General features: G+C 49.9%; 1 protein-coding gene and 1 pseudogene across 17 annotated transcripts in view; both read right to left on the bottom strand.

Moving 5' to 3' along the window:
• PPCDC (phosphopantothenoylcysteine decarboxylase) overlaps positions 1-17,967 on the bottom strand; it is a 34,013-nt gene extending 16,046 nt beyond the window's left edge. For 5 of the 17 annotated variants that reach the window (XM_065548201.2, XM_065548203.2, XM_005560114.5 and 2 more), the window contains exons 1-2: positions 17,604-17,717; positions 12,813-13,019 (exon numbers count right to left, since the gene is read on the bottom strand). In XM_065548201.2, coding sequence (XP_065404273.1) covers positions 12,813-12,998 — 186 coding nt within the window. In that variant the 5' untranslated portion in view covers positions 12,999-13,019; positions 17,604-17,717. Of the gene's footprint in view, positions 1-6,852; positions 7,271-12,812; positions 13,020-17,603 lie in introns of all 17 variants that reach the window. The other 12 variants (XM_065548202.2, XM_073996385.1, XM_005560110.4 and 9 more) reach the window with 6 other exon arrangements.
• A 20-nt stretch (positions 17,968-17,987) lies between these two features.
• On the bottom strand, positions 17,988-18,911 carry LOC135971696 (small ribosomal subunit protein eS17-like; annotated as a pseudogene).
• Positions 18,912-19,817: the final 906 nt, after the last annotated feature.

Raw genomic sequence — 19,817 nt, 5'->3', positions numbered from 1 at the left:
GGAGAATGGCGTGAACCCGGGAGGTGGAGCTTGCAGTGAGCCGAGATCGCGCCACTGCACTCCAGCCTGGGCGACAGAGCGAGACTCCGTCTCAAAAAAAAAAAAAAAGTAAAAAAAAAAAAAAAAAAAAAGAAAAGATCTAAACTCAGTGGCTCATGCCTGTAATCCCAGCATTTTGGGAGACTGAGGCAGGCAGATTGCTTGAGGACAGGAGTTCAAGACCAACATGGTGAAACCACATCCTTAATACAAAAAAATTAGCCAGCATGGTGGCGCACACCTATAGTCCCAGCTACTCTGGAGGCCAAGGTGGGAGGATCACTTGAGCCCAAGAAGTCGAGGCTGCAGTGAGCCAAGATCATGCCACTGTACTCCCACCTGGGTGACAAAGTGAGACCTTGTCGAAGAGAAGGGGAGGGGAGGGGAGGGGAGGGGAAGGGAGGGGAGGGGAGGGAACTGCCCGCGCGGTGGCTCATGCCTGTAATCCCAACACTTTGGGAGCCTGAGGCGGGCGGATCACCTGAGGTGCGGAGGTTGAGACTAGCCAGAAACCCCGTCTCTACTAAAAATACAAAATTAGCTGGATGTGGTGGCGTATGCCTGTAATCCCAGCTACTCGGGAGGCCGAGGCAGGAGAATCGCTTGAACCTGGGAGGTGGAGGTTGCAGTGAGCCGAGATCGCGCCATTGCACTCCAGCCTGGGCAACAAGAGCTAAACTCCGTCTCAAAAAGAAAGAAAAGAAAAAAAGAAAGAAACTCCCAAGAACAAAAAGAAGAGGAACAACCACCAACAGTAGTTAAGACGTGCCAATGAGCTTTCAGAAGATGGAAGTGAAAGGAAGCACTAGCAGATCAGATCCTAAAAGATTAGATTACATTAGATCAGATCAGATCAGATTAGATTAGATAAGAAAATATCCAAAGCCTACACAGTAACTGAGACACAAGCCAATTAGAACCCAGGAGCCTAGGACTTGAGGAAGTGAGTACCACAAAGGTGAGCACGAGGAAGACAGCTGAATACAAAAGGACTGGTTCCTGACCTGTTAGAAGGAACAGCTAAAGTCCCCCCAGCTCTTCTTCCCACCCCAGGCAGCCAGACATACTACCCTTGAAGAGTTAGCACAACAGAGGACAAAGGAGTCTTGGAGCAGAAGTGAGTATCTATAGACCAAACAGAGAGACCCAAGCCTGCTTCCCCTACTTGACCCTAAGAATGCTAGGTCAACCAGGCAGGAGACTACTGGTCTGGAAAAAACAAATAACCCTGGGAGTAGGGAGATGTGGTAGGGAAGGAAACCTTCAGATATGGAATTCAGAGGTCCACCAACAAAACATTTCAATACCAGATGAGTACCCTGGCAGTGAAGACAGTTTCCAATCAGCTTTTGGCACCCAAATAAGAACAGCCAAGGAGTATCAGGTATTTGAGGAGAGCCCTCTAGCAAGAAAGAGATTACACAAACAGAAAATAGAAACCCAGCGGCAATGGAGGGAGAAGAAAATTTAAAAATGAGAGATTACACCCAAAAAACAAGAACATAACACTTTTTAAGATGAATATTCAAGGAACAAAAAAGAACTCTTAGAAATTAACATTATAAACAGTGAGATAAAAAATTCAACACAAGTTTAAAAGAAATCTTCCAGAAAGGAGAAAAAAAAAGATGGATAATAGTAGAAAAAAGATGAGAAAATCTAATCAACTCAGTAGGTTAAAAATTTTAATGATTAAAGAGTTCCAGAGAGAACAGAAAAATAGAGAGGAGATAATTACAAAAAAAAATTAAAAATAAATTAAATTTTCCAGAAGTGAAGAACCCACAGGTGAGAGCCATTTACTCTGCCTGCAGGGGTGGGAGAAGGCATCCCCACTGTTAGGTTCATGAAGAAACCAGAGCATCATGTCTATCGATGCAGCCTGAACCCACAGCAGCTCTTCTGGTGGCCACATCCCCCTGCTGATGTATGGAGTTTGCAATCAGCAAAAACTCAAAAAAATTCTTCTCATTCATGCTGCTACTAGGCGCAAGCGCCAGGCTGTATCTGAGCAGTTATTTTTCTGGTCCCAAATGCAGTCCCTCACATGTCCCTGGCAAATTTCCCCTTATCAGAGTTGGCCTGCTGTTTGCTCAGCCTACAGAGAGCTCCTGAGAGCTCAATCCTGTTGCTCCTCCTCTCAGCCAGCACCACCATCAGTAGCCCCCAGAGACACTAATCCAAATTATGAACAGAACAAAGTCAAGGGCAGAGGCCATCCACAAGGTCCACAGAAGTGGGTGTGGCAGCAGAGCAAGGGGTAAGAAAGAACCAAGAAGAAACTGTTTCCAAGTTGGATCTTTCACTGGTTATAACATGCTGACAACATCCCCAGGCAGTCTAGGAAGAGGTCCTAGGATTCCATCAAAGGCCTCATCTAAATCGAAAAATACTTTGCTACTATCCAAAACATAAACTAAAATCAATATGCCTTGTTCCTAGTGATCCCAATCTAGCTTTTCTTAGCATTTACAAGCCTCATCTGTAGCAATTTGCAGAGCTCACCTCCTTCACCTTTTTGATAAATGGACATTAGCCATCTCCTGCCCCTGACCCCTTTTGACATTTCCCACACTTCCTGTAGGTCACCAACCACAGTTCCCTAGCACCCCAGGAGAGAACTTTCCCAGGACAGGAGATGAATCACCCACCCTCAGTTCAGGTCCCTCCTACCACTACAAGCTCAAAAGAGAAGATGAACAAAATGAGATCAAAGAATCTCTCCATTTCTTTTTGTTAAAAAAAAAAAAAAAGAGAGAGACTCACTTTGTCACCTAGGCTGGAGTGCAGTGGTGCAATCTCGGCTCACTGCAACCTCCCGGGTTCAAGGGATTCTCCTGCCTCAGCCTCCCACGTAGCTGGGATTACAGGTGTGCACCACCATGCCCAGCTAATTTTTGTATTTTTACTAGAGACAGGATTTCACCATGTTGGCCAGGCTGGTCTTGAGCTCCAGAGCTAGAGCAATCCACCTGTCTCTGCCTCCCAAAGTGCTGGGATTACAGGAGTGAGCCACTGCGCCCAGCCCCTCCCATTTCTTCTTGTCCTCTGCTAATGTTACCATTGACCTCCAGCACCAGACACTGCTTCATTGTTCTTCTTCCAAATACATAAAACAGCCCTCTCGAGCCTCCTGAGTTTTGCCACAAGCTTCAGTTCACCCGGGGGGGCTCTGGACCACACTCTTCCTTCATCTCTAGTTACATGTCCTCCCTTCCACTTAACTGTTTTCCAACTCCTTCAACAGAAGGTTTCAGGTAGCCAGAGACCACATCTCTCCTGATACACTGCCTGCTTCTGCTCATGGGACCCCCATCTTTCATTTCTAAGAGCTTCCTAACCATCCTGAACTATTTGCTACTTAAGAACATCCCAGATGGCCGGGCGCGGTGGCTCACGCCTGTAATCCCAGCACTTTGGGAGGTCGAGGTGGGTGGATCACGAGGTCAGGAGATCGAGACCATCCTGGCTAACACAGTGAAACCCCGTCTCTACTAAAAATACAAAAAATTAGCCGGGTGTGGTAGTGGGCGCCTGTAGTCCCAGCTACTCGGGAGGCTGAGGCAGGAGAATGGCGTGAACCCGGGAGGCAGAGCTTGCAGTGAGCCGAGCCGAGATCGCGCCACTGCACTCCAGTCTGGGAGACACAGTGAGACTCCATCTCAAAAAAAAAAAAAAAAGAACGTCCCAGGTTCATCGGGTTCATCGCCTCTATTCTGAAATTTGGAAAGCTACTTCCTGAAGATCTAGGTCCTCCACTCTCCCCAACTCCCAAAACCATCTTCCAGTTCGCAAAGCAGAGGACCTTGCCTAGTGCTGGACTTCAGAATCATCCCCAAATTGGGCACCAGGCATGGTGGCTCATTCCTGTCATCCCAGCACTTTGGGAGGCAGAGGTGGGCGGACTGCTTGAGTTCAGAAATTTGGGATGAGACTGGGCAACAGGGCAAAACCTCTTCTCTACAAAAAAAATATGATCAATCAATCATCAATCAATAAAAACCTAAAAAAAAAAAAAAATCCCCAAATAGGTAATGCCCTTGACTCAGGGGGTTCTCTCCTCCCTCTCAGCTCTACCCTTTCTTTCTTCCCTACACCATCACTCAAGGTCTCAGAGCCTTTAAGCCCCCACTGTCCCCTGGGGAGCTCCAACCCGGGTCCTGTTAAGCCTCTCACCCTGCTTGAAATCTTCCCTCTAAGCTCTTTGCCTTACCTCTCAGAGGCTCCACTCTCTAGCCACCCTCCCAGGTTACATAGTCACATTGTTAGGGAGCCTCCTGGGGTCAAGGTCTTCACTAAGGAGTAATGTGAAATATATGTGATGGGCGGGTCCTTCCTGATGCCTCACCTCTGACCCACTGAAGCAGTTGACTCTCCTTGGAGGTGACCCTGACTGACCCCAGTGTTGTCTAGCAGGCCCAGACTAGTTTTTCTGGTTTTAGAGGGATGTCACTTGATCTGATTCATCAGCCCTATGGGCTTTGTTCTTTTATTTTCATTCACTCCACCAAAAGGTCCTGGGAGCCAAGGGCTGGGCCCTGGGTCTGTACACACTTTAAAAAAAAAAAAAAAAAAAAAAAAAGGCCTGTGTTACCTTCTATAATACTAAATAATTCTGACCATTTCTCATGTACCTTGACCTCTTCCCAGCAAATGCCAAGGAACCCCGGCAGGGCAGAAACTCCCTGAGGGCAGGAGCCTTCCTTGGCTTTCTCTTACACCTTTGTGGGTCCTGGTAGAAGCAGGGCTGGGCATTAAAAAAGAATCTCCCATATGCTACAGAATTCCTGAAAGGTAGCTCCTGGCTTGGTCCCCTGCTGACATCACTTAGAAACAAGTTTTTTCCTCTTTTTTTTGTTTTTTTTTTGTTTGTTTTTGAGACAGTGTCTTGCTCTATTGCCCAGGCTGGAGTGCAGTGGCACTATCTCGGCTCACTGCAACCTCCGCCTCCTGTGTTCCAGAGATTCTCCTGCCTCAGCCTCCCAAGTAGCTGGAATTACAGTTGTGCACCACCATGCCCAGCTAATTTTTATATTTCTAATAGAAACAGCGTTTCAGCGTGTTGGCCGGGCTGATCTCAAAGTCCTGGCCTCAGGTGATCCGCCCACCTCAGCCTCCCAAAGTGCTGGGATTCCAGGCGTGAGCCACCATGCTCGGCCTACCTGAGAAAAGTTTTTACAGCTAATATTTTTAAACTGAATCTCTTTGTGTATGTGACTGAGGCTAGGACAGACCCTATTACATAAGCTGCCTGCATTTTATCTAGCATGTATAGAGATTCCTTCCCGAAACCAGTTGGCAAGTCTGGTTTCCTTTTCTTTGCTGAAGAGACATCAGGAATCCTGATTTGGGTTTGGTCAGGAGAAATGGAATCAGGATTTAGAGTGATACCTCCTGTTTCTACTTCAGGCCCTTAGTGTGGCCAGGCTACTTCTGGGGCAGACTATCAAAGGAACCCGTGGAGAGGCACTTCGCAGCCACGGGATGAGACAAATCCCATGGCCTGAGTCTCCACTGCCAAGCCCATTCCTGGCCTCTACCCACTAGAACCAAGAGCTAGTAGCACCACCACCCCTAAGTTAGGACAACTAAAAATGTCTCTGGACATTATCCAATGTGCCCTGGGAAGGAAAATTGCCCCCATTGAGAACCACAACTCTACAGCATTATCCATGAAGAGCATTTCCATCTCTGCAATGATGGGAACGGCCCTACATGTGCCGTACGGTGTGGCAGCACTGGCCATGTGTGGCCACTGAGCACCTGAGGTGTGGCTGCTGTGACTGAAGAACTGAATTTTTTATTAAATTCTAATTAATTTAAATTTGAATGTGGCAAGCGGCTGCCACATTCAAATTTACATTTATCGGATAGCACAGCTCTGGAATATACAAGAAAATTTAAATATATCAGATAGCACAGCTCTGGCATATACAAGAAAAGGAGAAGAGCCCAAGTGGAACCAGCAGTTGAGTGGCTGGAGAGCAGGTGTTTCTAGTAGGGCGTGATGATGCCTCCACTGGAGACAAAGGAGGATTCTAAAGAGGAAGTGGTAGCCCTGCACTTAAGCTGTGACAAGGCAAGGAACCCAGGGCTTTGGTGGCCCAGTCCTTAGGACCAGGATGCACAGCAGAGGACCCTGACATTGGGTCTACCAGTGTTGACGCTGGCATGCTCCAGATCTGTGCCCAGGACCTAGCGGCCAGCCAAGAAGTAACACTAACCTGAGCATGGGAGTGGCAGGTACATTCTAGGACAAAGGATTATTGGGGCCCAGTGCAGTTGGCACATGAGGCACGGGAGCTGTGAAGGAGGTGGCTGGCCTCCTTAACAAAACCCCCAAGGGAGTTCCGGTTGGCTCCATGGGTTCCATGGCTTATGATGATGCCTCTACTAGGCAAACATTTACTAAGCCTCTTATATGGTGGGGGCAGGGCTGATAAGATCCAAGCTCTACCCTCTGCTGCAGCTCAGTCTAACAGATAGGTGGGGTACAGGTAACTCCTAACTGCAAGGCAGACCAAGATAGGAATCCACAAATTCCACCATCCTCAAGCACTGGTGAGCTTGAGCAGAGAATGAGCTCCAAGTCTGAGCTCCTCAATTCACTCACTGATAGGACCCAGAAAACCTGGCCTCAAGCCCCCAGTTCTGCTAACTCACTTATTCCCTGGAAGGCCGTGGGCAAGCCCTTCTTCCTCTGTCCCTGGTTTCCTCTTATGACCCATGCATGAGCCATTTAGACCACATGGTAGGGGTCCATCCAGTTCACTGTGCCACCCCAGCCCTTCTGTGACCCTGACCCTTTCCCACCTGGCTCTGCAGGAAACAGCCGCTCTCTCATCTGCCCCTGGGGGAGCTGGTGTTCGGGTTGTGCCAGCTTCTCATGCCAACCCTTCTGTGTGCTTCCCCAACTCCAGAAAATTCTCCAGAAGGAAACCAGAGAGGTGGTCTATGGAGGCCCTGCACAGGGACGTTGTTCTGGGCAATCAGGGAAGGACCCTGGGGTGCAGGACCCTCTGACCAGCGGCCGACAGAGCTCTGTCCCTAGGGGAGCAGGCGACAGGGCTGCAGGCCAGAGGGGGAAGGAGCCAGCCAAGCAGGTGGAGACACAAATAAAGGTCTCAGAGTTTCCACATCAGGACACAGAGCGGGCAGGTGGCCCCCACCCAGAACAAAAAGGAAATCATCAAACCAGGCCTTATGTTGTCTGCTCTTTCCTCAGTGAGCACTTTAAAAAAAAAAAAAAAAAAAAAAAAAAGCACAAAGTTACCAAGAATGTTCCACAATATTCCCACCAAAAGCCCCACTGACTAAAAAAAAAAAAAAAAAAAAAAAGACACACACACACACACACAAATATACACATAGGTTAGAAAATTAAAACTGAACAGAATGATACAAAATGAAAAATCCAAGTTTCCCTTCCTCTACCGGTCCCCCTCCACAAGAGTAACCACCTCCAGAGGAAAAAACTGTGCGCAGTAAGTCAGTATAAGAACACATAGAGGCCAGGCGCGGTGACTCACGCCTGTAATCCCAGCACTTTGGGAGGCCAAGGCGGGCGGATCACAAGTCAGGAGATCGAGACCATCCTGGCTAACACAGTGAAACCCCGTCTCTACTAAAAATACAAAAAAATTAGCTGGGCGTGGAGGTGTGCACCTGTAGTCCCTGCTACTCGGGAGGCTGAGGCAGGAGAATGGTGTGAACCCAGGAGGCGGAGCTTGCAGTGAGCCGAGATTGCGCCACTGCACTCCAGCCCCGGCGACAGAGCAAGACTCCGTCTCAAAAAAAAAAAAAACACACACAGAAGGAATCAGGCTGCATACCAGGGGTCAGCAAACCTTCTCTATAAAGGGCCAGATGATATTTTAGGCTTTGTTGCAAGATTCAACTCTGTAGTAGCACGAATGCAGTCATAGGCAATACGTAAATGAATGGGTATGGCTGTGTTCCAGTAAATTGTCTTGGACCTGAAATCTGAATTTCATATCACTTTTTCTATAAGTCACAAAATACTATTTTTCTTCTGATTCAACCATTTAAAAATGTAAAAATCAAGCTGGGCACAGTGGCACATGCTTGTAATCCCAGCACTTTGAGAAGTGGAGGCAGATAGATCACTTGAGCCCAGGAGTTTGAGACCAGCCTGTGCAACATCGCGAAATCCTGTATCTACAAAAAAATACAAAAAAGTTAGTGGAGTGTGATGGCACACCTGCACTCCCAGCTATCTGGGAGGCTGAGGTGGGAGGATTGCTTGAGCCTGGGAGGTCGAGGCTGTAGTGAGTGGTGGTCACACCACTGCACTCCAGTCTGAGCAACAGAACAAGACCCTGTCTCAAAAATAAATAATAAAAATTAAAATATAAAAATCATTCTTAGCTGGAGGCTATACAAAAACAGGCATTGAGCCGAATTTGGCCTGGGGGTCCAGTTCACTAGCTCCTACACCTTGCTTATTCCGCCTCTATCTTGAGGATTGCTCCCATTAGCACAGAGAGAGCCACCCCATTTTTCTGAAACATTGCCAAGTAATTCACTGAGAGATTGTCCCATAAATCATAAGGGCACCATAGCTCTCTACTGCTGGACATTTTGTTTGCTTCCAGTTTTGCTTTGAAATTATAAATAATGCTATAATGAACATCCTTTTATTTTGTAAATACACCCCACAGGGTTTAATCCTGTGGGTAAATCAAGGGCTATGAACATGTTTAATTTCTCTCAATACTGTCAAGTGGTCCTCCAGAAAGTCAGAATTTACTCCACACTACCTATGAGCACAGCCTTCTTTTCCTCACCCTCAACAGACCTGGATGTCCCGACGGACACCCTAGAAATGTATCCTCCTCTGAGCCCGAGGCCTGCTGACTCCTTGAGTCGGGGGTTTTCTCTGTCTTTAGAAATCCCCTTTTGGCTCTGAATTCTGCTGACACCTGCCCTGGCAAAAGCTAGGGCGATATCTGCCTTCTCCTCCCAAGTTTAAAGGGTGTGGATGAAGGAGTTCAGGAAATGCCATCCCATAATATGTGGCTTTGGTATGCTGATTATTTCAAACCTGAAGACACTTGGGAAAAAACAGATGCAGGGAGGAACTTTCTCTGAACTTCTCTTATCTGCCTAAAGAGGGATGCCCCTTGTCCTGAGTCCCCCTCCCTGAGAAGGGAAGACTGACTTATTGACAATCTGCTGAGGCATCTTTCATTATCTGAGAAGTTTTTATCTGCCTAACAAGACGTTTATTCACTGTACAATTCCTCCCCTCACCCTCCCATAACTTGTGTCGCCACCACCCCCAGAAGCCCCAAGCCCCTATTTCCTTCTGTAACTCAGGCTGCTATACAGGCTTCAGTCATCTCACCCTTCTGGGAATCTCATATTTTGTGGTACACCCACGTGCAGATTATGTAATTAAATATGGTTTTCTCCTGTTGATCTTGTTTTTTGTTGTTGTTATTGTTTTGAGGTGGAGTCTTGCTCTGTCACCCAGAATAGAGTACAGTGGCACAATCTCAGCTCACTGCAACCTCTGCCTTCCAGGTTCAAGCGATTCTCCTGCCTCAGCCTCCTGAGTAGCTGGGATTACAGGCGCCCACCACGCCCGGGTAATTTTTGTATTTTTAGTAGAGCTGGGGTTTTACCATGTTGGCTAGACTGGTCTTGAACTGGCCTCAAGTGATCCGCCCACCTCAGCCTCCCAAAGTGAGCCACTGCACCCAGTCCTGTTAATTTTGTTTATAAGTCAGTTGAACTCATAGCCCAGCCAAGCAGCCTAGCAAGATGGAGGAAAGCCATTTTTGCTCCCCTGCACGGGCCAGGCTGCCAACCCCAGGGAATAAACTGCCTGAGCTGACAAACCAGATTTTACTGCCACTCAATTACATGACAACCATGGAACTACAAAACCCCCGATCCCCCTGAAGTTCCTGGGCCCCAGGACCTTCTCTCAGGCTGCCTTTGGGTCCTAGTCCTTTTTGCCGTCACATCTAGAATATTCTAACACCAGTGCCAGAAGAGACCCTGGAGATGGATCATTTGAGAACCTGCCCGTCCTTCACTGTGTAGATAAGAAAACTATGGCCAAAAAGAACTGACTTGCCCAGTGTCCCAGCATCAGAAATGTGCTCAGCTGCCTCTCTTGTGACACGGTTGCCCATCTGCCCCAACATACTCAAGGTCGTCTCTGCTAGTGACTACTCTCCCCATCGTGCTGGTGTGTGTGGCTTGTGCCTAATCCATGTCTCTCCAGCACCCCTCACAGTCTCCCTGACTTGGCTACCTTGAGGTTAGCGGCTTTCCCGGGATGTCTGGACATGCTGGTCAATCAGAAACAGTGATGGGCCAGATCTGTAGAATCCCCCAGCTCCCTGCAGCCCACACCCCAGCTGTTCATGTGCTAGACCAAATCTGGAGGTACCTAAGGTAGTTCCAGAAAGCCTTGAGCATGCGAACCCACAACTCGGCAGGCGAAGAGCTGAAAGTGACTGCTCCAAGGGACAATGATGCTCCTGCAGGAGATCCAGCAGGAGGCAGTGTGGAGATCAGGGCCATCAGGAAATCCAGGGGAGTGTGCAGGGGTAGACGCCACCACTGGGGCCAACACAAGGCAATCCAGGGATTACCTTTGGATCCCACACCTCAGGAAGGCCCCAATAAGCAAAGCCAGGCTTGGAGAGCTGTCTCCCTGCAGATGAAAGGCATGGGCCCTCCACAAGTGCAGGTGAACTGTGGCTTCCATGGCTCTTCCCAGTGGGGTTGCCCCACACCATGTGGCTGGCCCAAAGGACATGAACAAGGGGAAAGGACACGGTGATGGCCAGCAAACACACACAACCGAGTGCTTTAACATGCCAGGCTCTGCACCAAGTCACTGGCACAGGACTATTTCATCTGTGACCCCTCCCACCCCAGCCAACATCTCAGGGAGCCTGACAAGAGCCTGGGGGATGGGTAGCAGGAATCAGCCTTATTTTCAAATGGGAAAGGCAGGCTCCAAGAGGCTGAGTCGGGGAGCCTTCCCTCCCAGTTCAGTGCCCTCTGGCTGCCTCACTTTTGGCGTCAACTCCAACCAGAGAGGGGAAGCCAAGTCCTGTTCCAGACATGGCCTGCCCTCCCACGGGGCCCAGGCTAAAAAGCCCTGGGGTGGGCTCGATCGCCTCCCCGCTCCAGGCAACCCTTTCCACACACCGCCCCCCAGCCAAACGCTGGCTGCGTGGGATGGGAGGAAGCGGTGGGGTTGCCATTTCCCTCCGTTCTGAGGCTGCCCATCTGTTTCCTGGGATAGGACTCCCCGCCCCTATCCACCCCTAGTCCGGAAACTCACTTGCTCTGGGGCTATGGGAAAAGGGAACTGCATGGCTCCCTCCCTCCCCAGGGGGTGGTGGCAGAGGCTCTCACTGCTGCAAACCCTTCCAGGCCTCCCGCCCTCACGGCTCTAGCTGGCCAGCTCCTACCAGTGGTTCTGGGTACAAAGTGGGTGGCTGGGCCTAAGTAGTACTGCCCTAAAAGTGCAGCACCCAGTCTCAGAGTGCCACGAGACTCTCCTCCCTCCCCCACTCTGGCCAGCTGTCATCCCTGGCTAGCAGCTTCATGGCTTATCCCAGCCCTGGGGGTGGGGTGACGGGGTGACTTTCTGGGTGGAAGTTGGTGGAAAGTAAAAAAGTGAAACACTTCCCAGCCCAGCCCCAGCTGATGGGACCACCAGCCCCAGCTGATGGGACCACTGTGAGTAAGCACCGCCCCCTGCTGGACATGCCAGATATGGCTGCCTGGGCCACTGCACCTTGGGTGCTCAGCTGATACAAGAGAGGGAAAAGCCAGGCCTGGGTCCCAGCAACTTCACAAGACCCCACCAAAACTAGGGGCCAGTAACATTAGCAGTGTCTAAGGCAACCTATAGTTCTATGTCAAATGAGTTTAAAAGAAGGGGCCAAAACCACAGGGACTGGGCTGGGGCAGTCAGGGAAGGCTTTGCACAGAATGTGAAAAGGCGGGAGAGGAGCAGAGAGGGCAGCCAGCCCAGCAGGGCCCAGCCACGCAAAGACCAAGGAGGTAAGACAGACCAACAAAGGGCCCTGGAGGCGGAACATAGGAAGTGGGGCCACTGCCTGTTAGATTTCACGCTGTTTAAAGCCTTGAACTTCTGCACCCAAAGAAAATAAATCCAATATAGAAAATAGATCCAAGTTGAGGGTCTGGCCAAGGACGGGGACTAGAGTCCCTGACCCCAGCACACAGTTGGGGGCCCCTGGGGCATCTCTGAATGCCTGAAGGAGCAAAGTTTGAACCTAGAGCTTCAGGCAATGGGGTTTCAGAGCATTTGACTGACAGGACAACCATGGGGTCTCACAAGGAGGGAGAACACTGCCGCAGTGTTCAAGATGGAATGAAAGTGGGGGTGGGGGAGCCCAAGGCAGGAATGGGTACTAAGAACTTGTTGCACTTCTCCAACCAGCCCTCCTCCCACACAGGACTTCACAGATTCTCAGGGTTAATGTATGGGAGCCCAAACCCTCCGTTCACTGGGTCCCTTCCCAGCCTCCCCTCAGGCTCTGTCTGTACTATCTAATCTAGCCCCTGGTTACACTGGACACTGGTCTCTGTCTCCCGAATCCTCCACAGAGCACTACACACACAGGACCTCCACAAGCATGATTAACATGATAAAGAAAAAGAAAATTGCACCCACTGCAGAACAATGGGCCGTCCCCAGGAGCACTGGCCTCCCATGCCGGAGGCTGCCATGCTTGTCTGGTGAGGATACTCACCCCAGGAATGTCCAAAAGCTTTGACACCAGAAGAGGCAACTTCAGGGCTGCAACACTCCCCGTGACACCCACAAGAACATGGAATTTTCTCTCCACCAAGGGTGCAGCAGTTGGACAGGAGGCCTTTGGTTCCATGTGGGGTCTGGTGGCTTCAAGTTCTGGGAGCCTGCCAGGCCTGGGCTCCATAAAGCTGTCAGGATTTAGGATCTAAAAGCAGAACAAGGGCCACCCTCTTCATTCATATACCTGACCAGAATGTATGCAGCACCACGTGTTAGGCCCCAGGCCAGAGGCTGAGGCAGCTAAAGGGATCAGCAGTCCCGGCTTCAGGGAGCACACAGTTTGAAAAGAAAGTGAGATGCCATCCCCACACCTGGGCCAGTCAGTCACAAGGGAATGTTGCAGTGCTGTGGGGAAGGGCTGTACCAGGTGCCGTGGCTGCTCAGAGTGACCATCTCTGGAAGTCAGAGGCTGCATCCCAGAAAAGATGATGTTAGGGTTGAGTCCTGAAGGACGAGTTAGTTTTTCAGAGATGGGAAGAAATCACTTCAAAAGAAGGTACAATCTTGCAAAGGTGAAAGTCCTGAAGGAGTGCGGCAGGTTGGGGAACAGGGAGTGCCTTAGTAGTGAAGCCAGAGTGTGATGTGGGGTGGTGGAGGGGTAGGAGGTGAGGCTGAAAGTCGGGGTGAGGCCAGAATGCCATGGGCAGCGAGGGCCAGGGTGAGGAGTTTCGGTTTTAGAAAGATGGTGCTGACACCTAGTGATAGTGTCAAAGGGACCCTGCTAATGGAGAGACTGGAGGGTGAGAGGAGCTGCTGCAGTGGACTGGGCTAATGGAGAGACTGGACTAGGAGAGGATGGGTTCCAAAGATGCTCATGTGGTGGAACCCTGGGCAACAAGGAGGTTTGGGTGCTCCAGGGAGCCAGGAGATTTGCCTCTCTGTCCCTGTTTGTTAATCAAGATGGGCACCACCGTACAAATCAAAGCCCAAGAAGAAACCAGCATAAAGAGGATGCAGGCCACCCCAGGAGACCAGCTGGTTTGCTTCTTCCTCTGACTCTCAGACGTTGCTAGAAGTGAGTGCTCTTGATAATATGGCTGATGGACACCAAAACCTACCCGCTGGAGGTTGGGCCAGCAGAACATGCTTCATCAGCAACCATCACTGAGGACCGATTACACTGAACACCATGCAAAAGAATTGTGGAAAACACAGTAGCTGCCTCTGGGGAATCTGTAGGTTGAGTTCGAGAAGACAGGAATCACACCTGTCTGAAATTATCTGATATCAGTCCTTCCCTGGGATGTACCTTTTTGGTGATCACAGACTCAATTTACACATCAGTTTCCTTGCCTCTCCCTCCACCAGCAAGCTCCCTGAATGTGTGACCAAGTCTAACTGCCAACCAGCAGTCCACTAGCTGGCAGTCCTGAACATGTGCTGAATGAATAACTATACCCTCCAAGGCAGTGTGGGGCAGAAGACAGATACCCAGCCTGTGAATCAGAAGCCCTGGGCCCTGACCATGGTGTGCTCCTGACCTGGAGTGACCTTGGTCCAGGGTCATTCCCTCCCTGGACCTGTCCCTTCATCAGAAAAATGAAGAGGTAGGACCAGATGATCTCTGAAGCTCCTTCCAGCAGAAACTTTGACTCGATACATGAAAGAGAGCAGTAAGGGCCTCTCCGTACAAGACAGAAGGTCCTAGAAGATACACTTAAAAAAGAACCAGCAGGGCAAGGGAAACCCAGGCAGCTGCCCAGGAAGCAATGCTGGTGAGTCGCCCAATGGCTCCCTCCATGGCTGAGCATCCACAGGGGCCTGTCTCCTCTTCACTCACAGGCCCCTTGGCTCTCTAGCCTCTCTGCCCAGGATTTGCCTTCAGTACTTGGGCACAACCCACGTGGGCTGAGGATCATGCTTGGCTGCATTATCCCACTTCTCAGCAGGGGTTAACCACAGGCTGGTTCCCTAGGGCAAGATCACCCAAAGTTTGATTTGCCAGTAATCTCAATGTTTGCTCCACTGCAGGGCAATGCTTGGTCAGAGTTGGAGAACTCAGTTTACTCCAGGGAGTGGGGAACCCTGTTAGCATCTGACAAGGTACAGAGGGCCTACCAGCCAGCTGCTTCCCAGAACACATCATTGGTAGATGATGGGAGCACGTTGTTTATTCTCCAGGGAAACCTACCTGCCAGATCTCAAACCCTGACCCTGTCCCACCCTAGCCAACTGGTGCTAGGATAGGTAGATTCCTGCAAAACCAGAAGCCAAATTTTATCTCTGAGGCCCCTGAACCTCATCCGCATCAAGCTGATCTCATTCCTAGGAAACGGGTTACAGAAAGCAATCAGTTAAATTTGGGGCAGGAATCTGTGTTAGTGACTTCAACTGCTTCCCCACAGCAGGCACTATAGTCCGAAATATAGTACTTAGCCTGCTTAGTAAAGCTGTGCTAAGGATCAAACCTACCTACCTTCCTAAAAAAGAGGGTGTGTGTGTGTATGTGTGTGTTTAATATACTTGAGGAATAGAAAGTGGATCATTTAACCAACATTTGGAGGCGAGGTCAAATCAGTTCAACCTGAGAATTCCAGGAAGGGTGACGGCTGGCAGGATTCCTTTGTTTGCTTGCAAAGAGGATCAAATTCCAAACCAGTAAGTCTATTACTCTAACCAGATCCTGTTGGAGTCACCTATTTGCACGGGAAGGGTAGCTGGAGACAGTACCTCACTTCCCCGGGCTCTGCTGAACTCACAGGAACTCCTGAGCAGCAAAAAGAGTTGGCAAGCAGGCAGATTATGGGGCTACAGGCTGTGATTACTGAGCCTCAAGATCCCAGGGCACCAAGCCAAGCAGGCAAGCCACAGCCAGAAAAATGGCAGCTTCTCTATCCTCTAGAAAGACAGGGACAGACAGCGCAAAGAGCCTCGGCTTGTGTGTTTAAGTCTCCTCTGATGAGTTTAATTCAGGGCAGAGTTTTAGGTTTCAGGGATACCTGCCAGTCCCTATATGGGCAAAGGTGGAGCTGGCACAGAACAGACTAAAGACGGGAGCAAGGAAAGCAAGGTCAGACAGGGTATACATTCAAGCTCAATACAGGAAGGATGAGAACTGAGCCTGAGACAAAGCAGAACCAAACAAGGGAAGTGGGTGGTGGGTAGGCAGGGATCCAAGATCCATTATGAGCCCGAATCCTTTAGCCTAACATCAAAGCCCCTCACTACCAGCCACCCAGGGTTCTGCTCCAGCTTACACCTGTAATCCCAGCAATTTAAGAGGGCAAGGTGGGGGGACTGCTTGAGCCCAGGCAACATAGCAAGACCCCAGCTCTACAAAAAATTTACAAATTAGGTGTGGTGGCACATGCCTGTGGTCTCAACTACTTGGGAGGCTGAGGCAGGAGGATCACTTGAGCCTAGAAGGCTGCAGTGAGCCATGTTTTTGCCACTGCACTCCAGCCTGGGTGACAGAGACTGTTTCAAAATATGATGATAATAATAAATTATTATTGTAATTTATATTGTATAATTTAATAATAAATTATTATTAAATTGTACCACAATAAAAAAGTGTGTAACTATTTACATAGCATTTACACTGTATCAGGTTTTATAAGTAATCTGGAGATGATTTAAATTATATGGTGGGGCGTGGTAGCTTGGGCCTGTAGTCCCAGCTACTTGGGAGGCTGAGGTGGGAGGATCATGTGAGCCCAGGGAGTTCGAGGTTGCAGTGAGCTATGATCACACCACTACACTCTAGCCTGAGCAACAGAGTAAGACCCTGACTCAAAAAAAAAAAAAAAAGAAAAAGAAAAAAGAGTATACGGGAAGGCTGATGTGGTGGCTCACATCAGTAATCCCAGCATTTTGAGAGGCCAAGGGAGGAGGATTGCTTGAGCCAGGAGTTTGAGACCTGCCTGAGCAACATGGTGAGACCCTGTCTCTACAAAAATAAAATAAAATAAAAATTAGCCGGGTGTGGTGGCTTATGCCTGTGGTTCCAGATACACAGGGGACCGAGGCAAGAGAATCCCTTGAGCCCAAGAGGTCGAGGCTGCGGTGAGCTATGTTCCCACCACTGCACTCCAGCCTGGGTCACAGAATGAGATCCTGTCTCGGACAAAAAAAAAAAAAAAAAAGTATACAGCAATCCCCTGCGGATACTGAGGGATGAATGTATCTAACACACACACTCACACACGTGGGCTACTAGAAAGGCAGTGATTGCGTACTGCTACTTTCCAGCCACTGTGAGAGAGATGGAAACCCCTGGTGCAAGACACCCACCACTTCCCCAACCTGGGAACCTCTCCGGCTCACCATCTAGCACCTGCTTCCAAATACTTCAAGGACAGCAGGAAGTTCTTTTTCGACAAGATTTGGCCTAATTTTTAAACGGCATTCTGCACTTTTTGGCAGGCCTAGGGCTACTTCCAATATCCCATGGCTTTCCTTTTTTAATTTTACCAACTTTTAAAATACACTTTGTATTTTGGGCAGCCCGAGTAAACGCTAAGTGTGAGGAGCTGACACGGCCATCATTTAAACTAGATTAAACGACGCTGGACAAATAATCGCAGAGCAGCACAAAGTTGGGCTGGACGTGCACAGATGCAAACCCTCCACTCCGGGCTCTGGAGTCCCTCCTGCTCCAGGCGGCCCCACCCGTACAGCCAGGAAACGGAGGTCGCACACATGCACAGCCGTCTACCCACGCACAGTCGCAAGCAGAGCTTCATGGCCACAGAGGGGAAAGTGAGGACACACACAGACAGCCACGGACCCACGCTCGCAGACACAGCTCCCCGAACCTCTCCTCCCGCGCCGCCGCGAGAACCCAGCTTTCCTGCCCCGCTCCACTGCTCACCCGCGCCAGGCGCGTCTCGGGGTCGACCCCAAATATCGCGGTATTTCTGCCGCCCTCCCGCGGAACCTGACTGTCACGCCTCACGAGAGCACCGTGGGGGCTGTGTGTCGCGCAGCCTTCTGGGAGCTGTAGTCCACTTCTCTGTCTTCCAGGAGTTGTAGTCCACTGGGGAAATCCTGGAGCAAACCCTGGCTTCCTGTTCTTTGTATTGCTGGGACTCTCGATAGGGGCTGGCATAACTGTCCGACCGCCTCTCCTCACTCCTATCAGCCCCATACACACTGCTCGTTGCTTGGAGCCTTTTTTTTTTTTTTTTGCTGTTGTCCCAGGTTTATTGAATATATTACAGTATCCCAAAAAGATTCAAACAGCTCTACATGGCGTTTTGAAATTCATCCCCACTGTCGGCTGAGTGACCTGCAGGTTGGACAGACTGCCAAAGTCCAAAAACATCAGCATTTCCTTAATATCAGGATCTGTTAATACTTCAGTGATCTCCTGATCCAGGCCTGAGACCTCGGGAACATGATCACCTCTCCTTTCTCTCTTCTCCTCCTGCAACTTGATGGAGATACCTCTCACTGAGCCCTTCATATCACCTTCATCACATGCATGTTCTAGCCTGCTATCTTGTTGGGGAGCTTTTTTTTTTTCCTTTTTGAGACAGGGACTGGCTCTGTCACCCAGACTGGAGTGCAGTGGTGCTATCTCCGCTCACTGTAACCTCCACCTTTCGGGCTCAAGCCATCCTCCTATCTCAGCCTATTGAGTAGCCGGGACTACAGGAGTGCACCATCATGCCAGACTAGTGTTTGTATTTTTTGTAGAGACGGGTTCTCACTCTATTGCCAAGGCTGGTCTCAAACTTCTAGGCTCAAGCAATCTGCCCACCTTGGCCTCCCAAAATGCTGGGATTACAGGAGTAAGCCACCGCACCCAGGCCTGGGGAGCTTTTTGCTGGAAATAATGGTGATCTCCTTTCACATGTGCTTGTTTGTGTGGAAGTTGCTGCCCGGGTGCGTGTAGTACTTTTTTATGACGGAATATAGAAAAGGGCCATCTTCACGGTGTTAGTGTGAATGGGGCCCATGTTGGCAGGTCCTTAGTAAAAGAGGGCTCGGGGCACTTAATGCTGAATATTTACCAAGGTTCTTCTATTTTAGGTGCACAGGATACACACAGGATACAGGATAAATCAGATGCGTCCCTGTTCTTGACACAAACAGGGACACAGAAAATGACAGGGTAAGATCCTCCATGAGGAAGCAACACCTCCAGGCAGGAAAGCCTTCTTGAAGGAGTGACTTGAGATGAATCTTGAAGGACAGCCAGGAGCTTAGATACAGGATCCCAACAGCGATCCAGGTGGAGGGCATCGAATGGGCAAAGGGAAGGCAGCAGGAGAATGCACATTGGGCATGCTTCCCTGCCCCTTTCATTTTTTAGCCTTCACAGGCCCCAGAAACCTCTGTATTCATTGAGGTGGCTAAAGCAGCTGTGGGTTCCCTGCCCTGAGCTGAGGTGGGGCCTCTGCTCTACCCCTGCCCTTGGCTGCAATGGACCATCTGGGCCAAACCATCCCTTACCCAGGGATCCAGCCTGCTTTTTTTTTTTTTTTTTTTTTTTTTTTTTTTGAGATGGAGTCTTGCTCTGTCTCCCAGGCGTGATCTTGGCTCACTGCAAGCTCTGCCTCCCAGGTTCACGCCATTCTCCTGCCTCAGCTTCCCAAGTAGCTGGGACTACAGGTGCCCACCTCCACGCCTGGTTAATTTTTTATATTTTTAGTAGAGATGGGGTTTCACCTTGTTAGCCAGGATGGTCTCAATCTCCTGACCTCGTGATCCACCTGCCTTGGCCTCCCAGAGTACTAGGATTACAGGCGTGAGCCACCACGCCCGGCTGATCAAGCCTGCTTCTTCCACTTCCTCCCCCCAAGGCAGGGGGCCTCGGTGGCAATTTCATCACCTACGCAAGGCTGCATCAGATAAAGAGCCACACAGGGTCGTATAGCTCTAGATCCCAGGAATGACAGACCACAGACCCACCCAGCCCCCATACTTTCATGCCCCTGCCCCACAGCCTGCCGTGAGGCTCCACGCAAGCCCACAGGAAGACACATGGCACAGCAGA

The sequence above is a fragment of the Macaca fascicularis genome, chromosome 7 (genome assembly GCF_037993035.2).
Source record: "Macaca fascicularis isolate 582-1 chromosome 7, T2T-MFA8v1.1".
Lineage (NCBI taxonomy): Eukaryota > Metazoa > Chordata > Mammalia > Primates > Cercopithecidae > Macaca > Macaca fascicularis.
The sequence above is the reverse complement of the archived record's forward strand: the minus strand, read 5'-3'. Positions and strand labels throughout refer to the sequence as shown.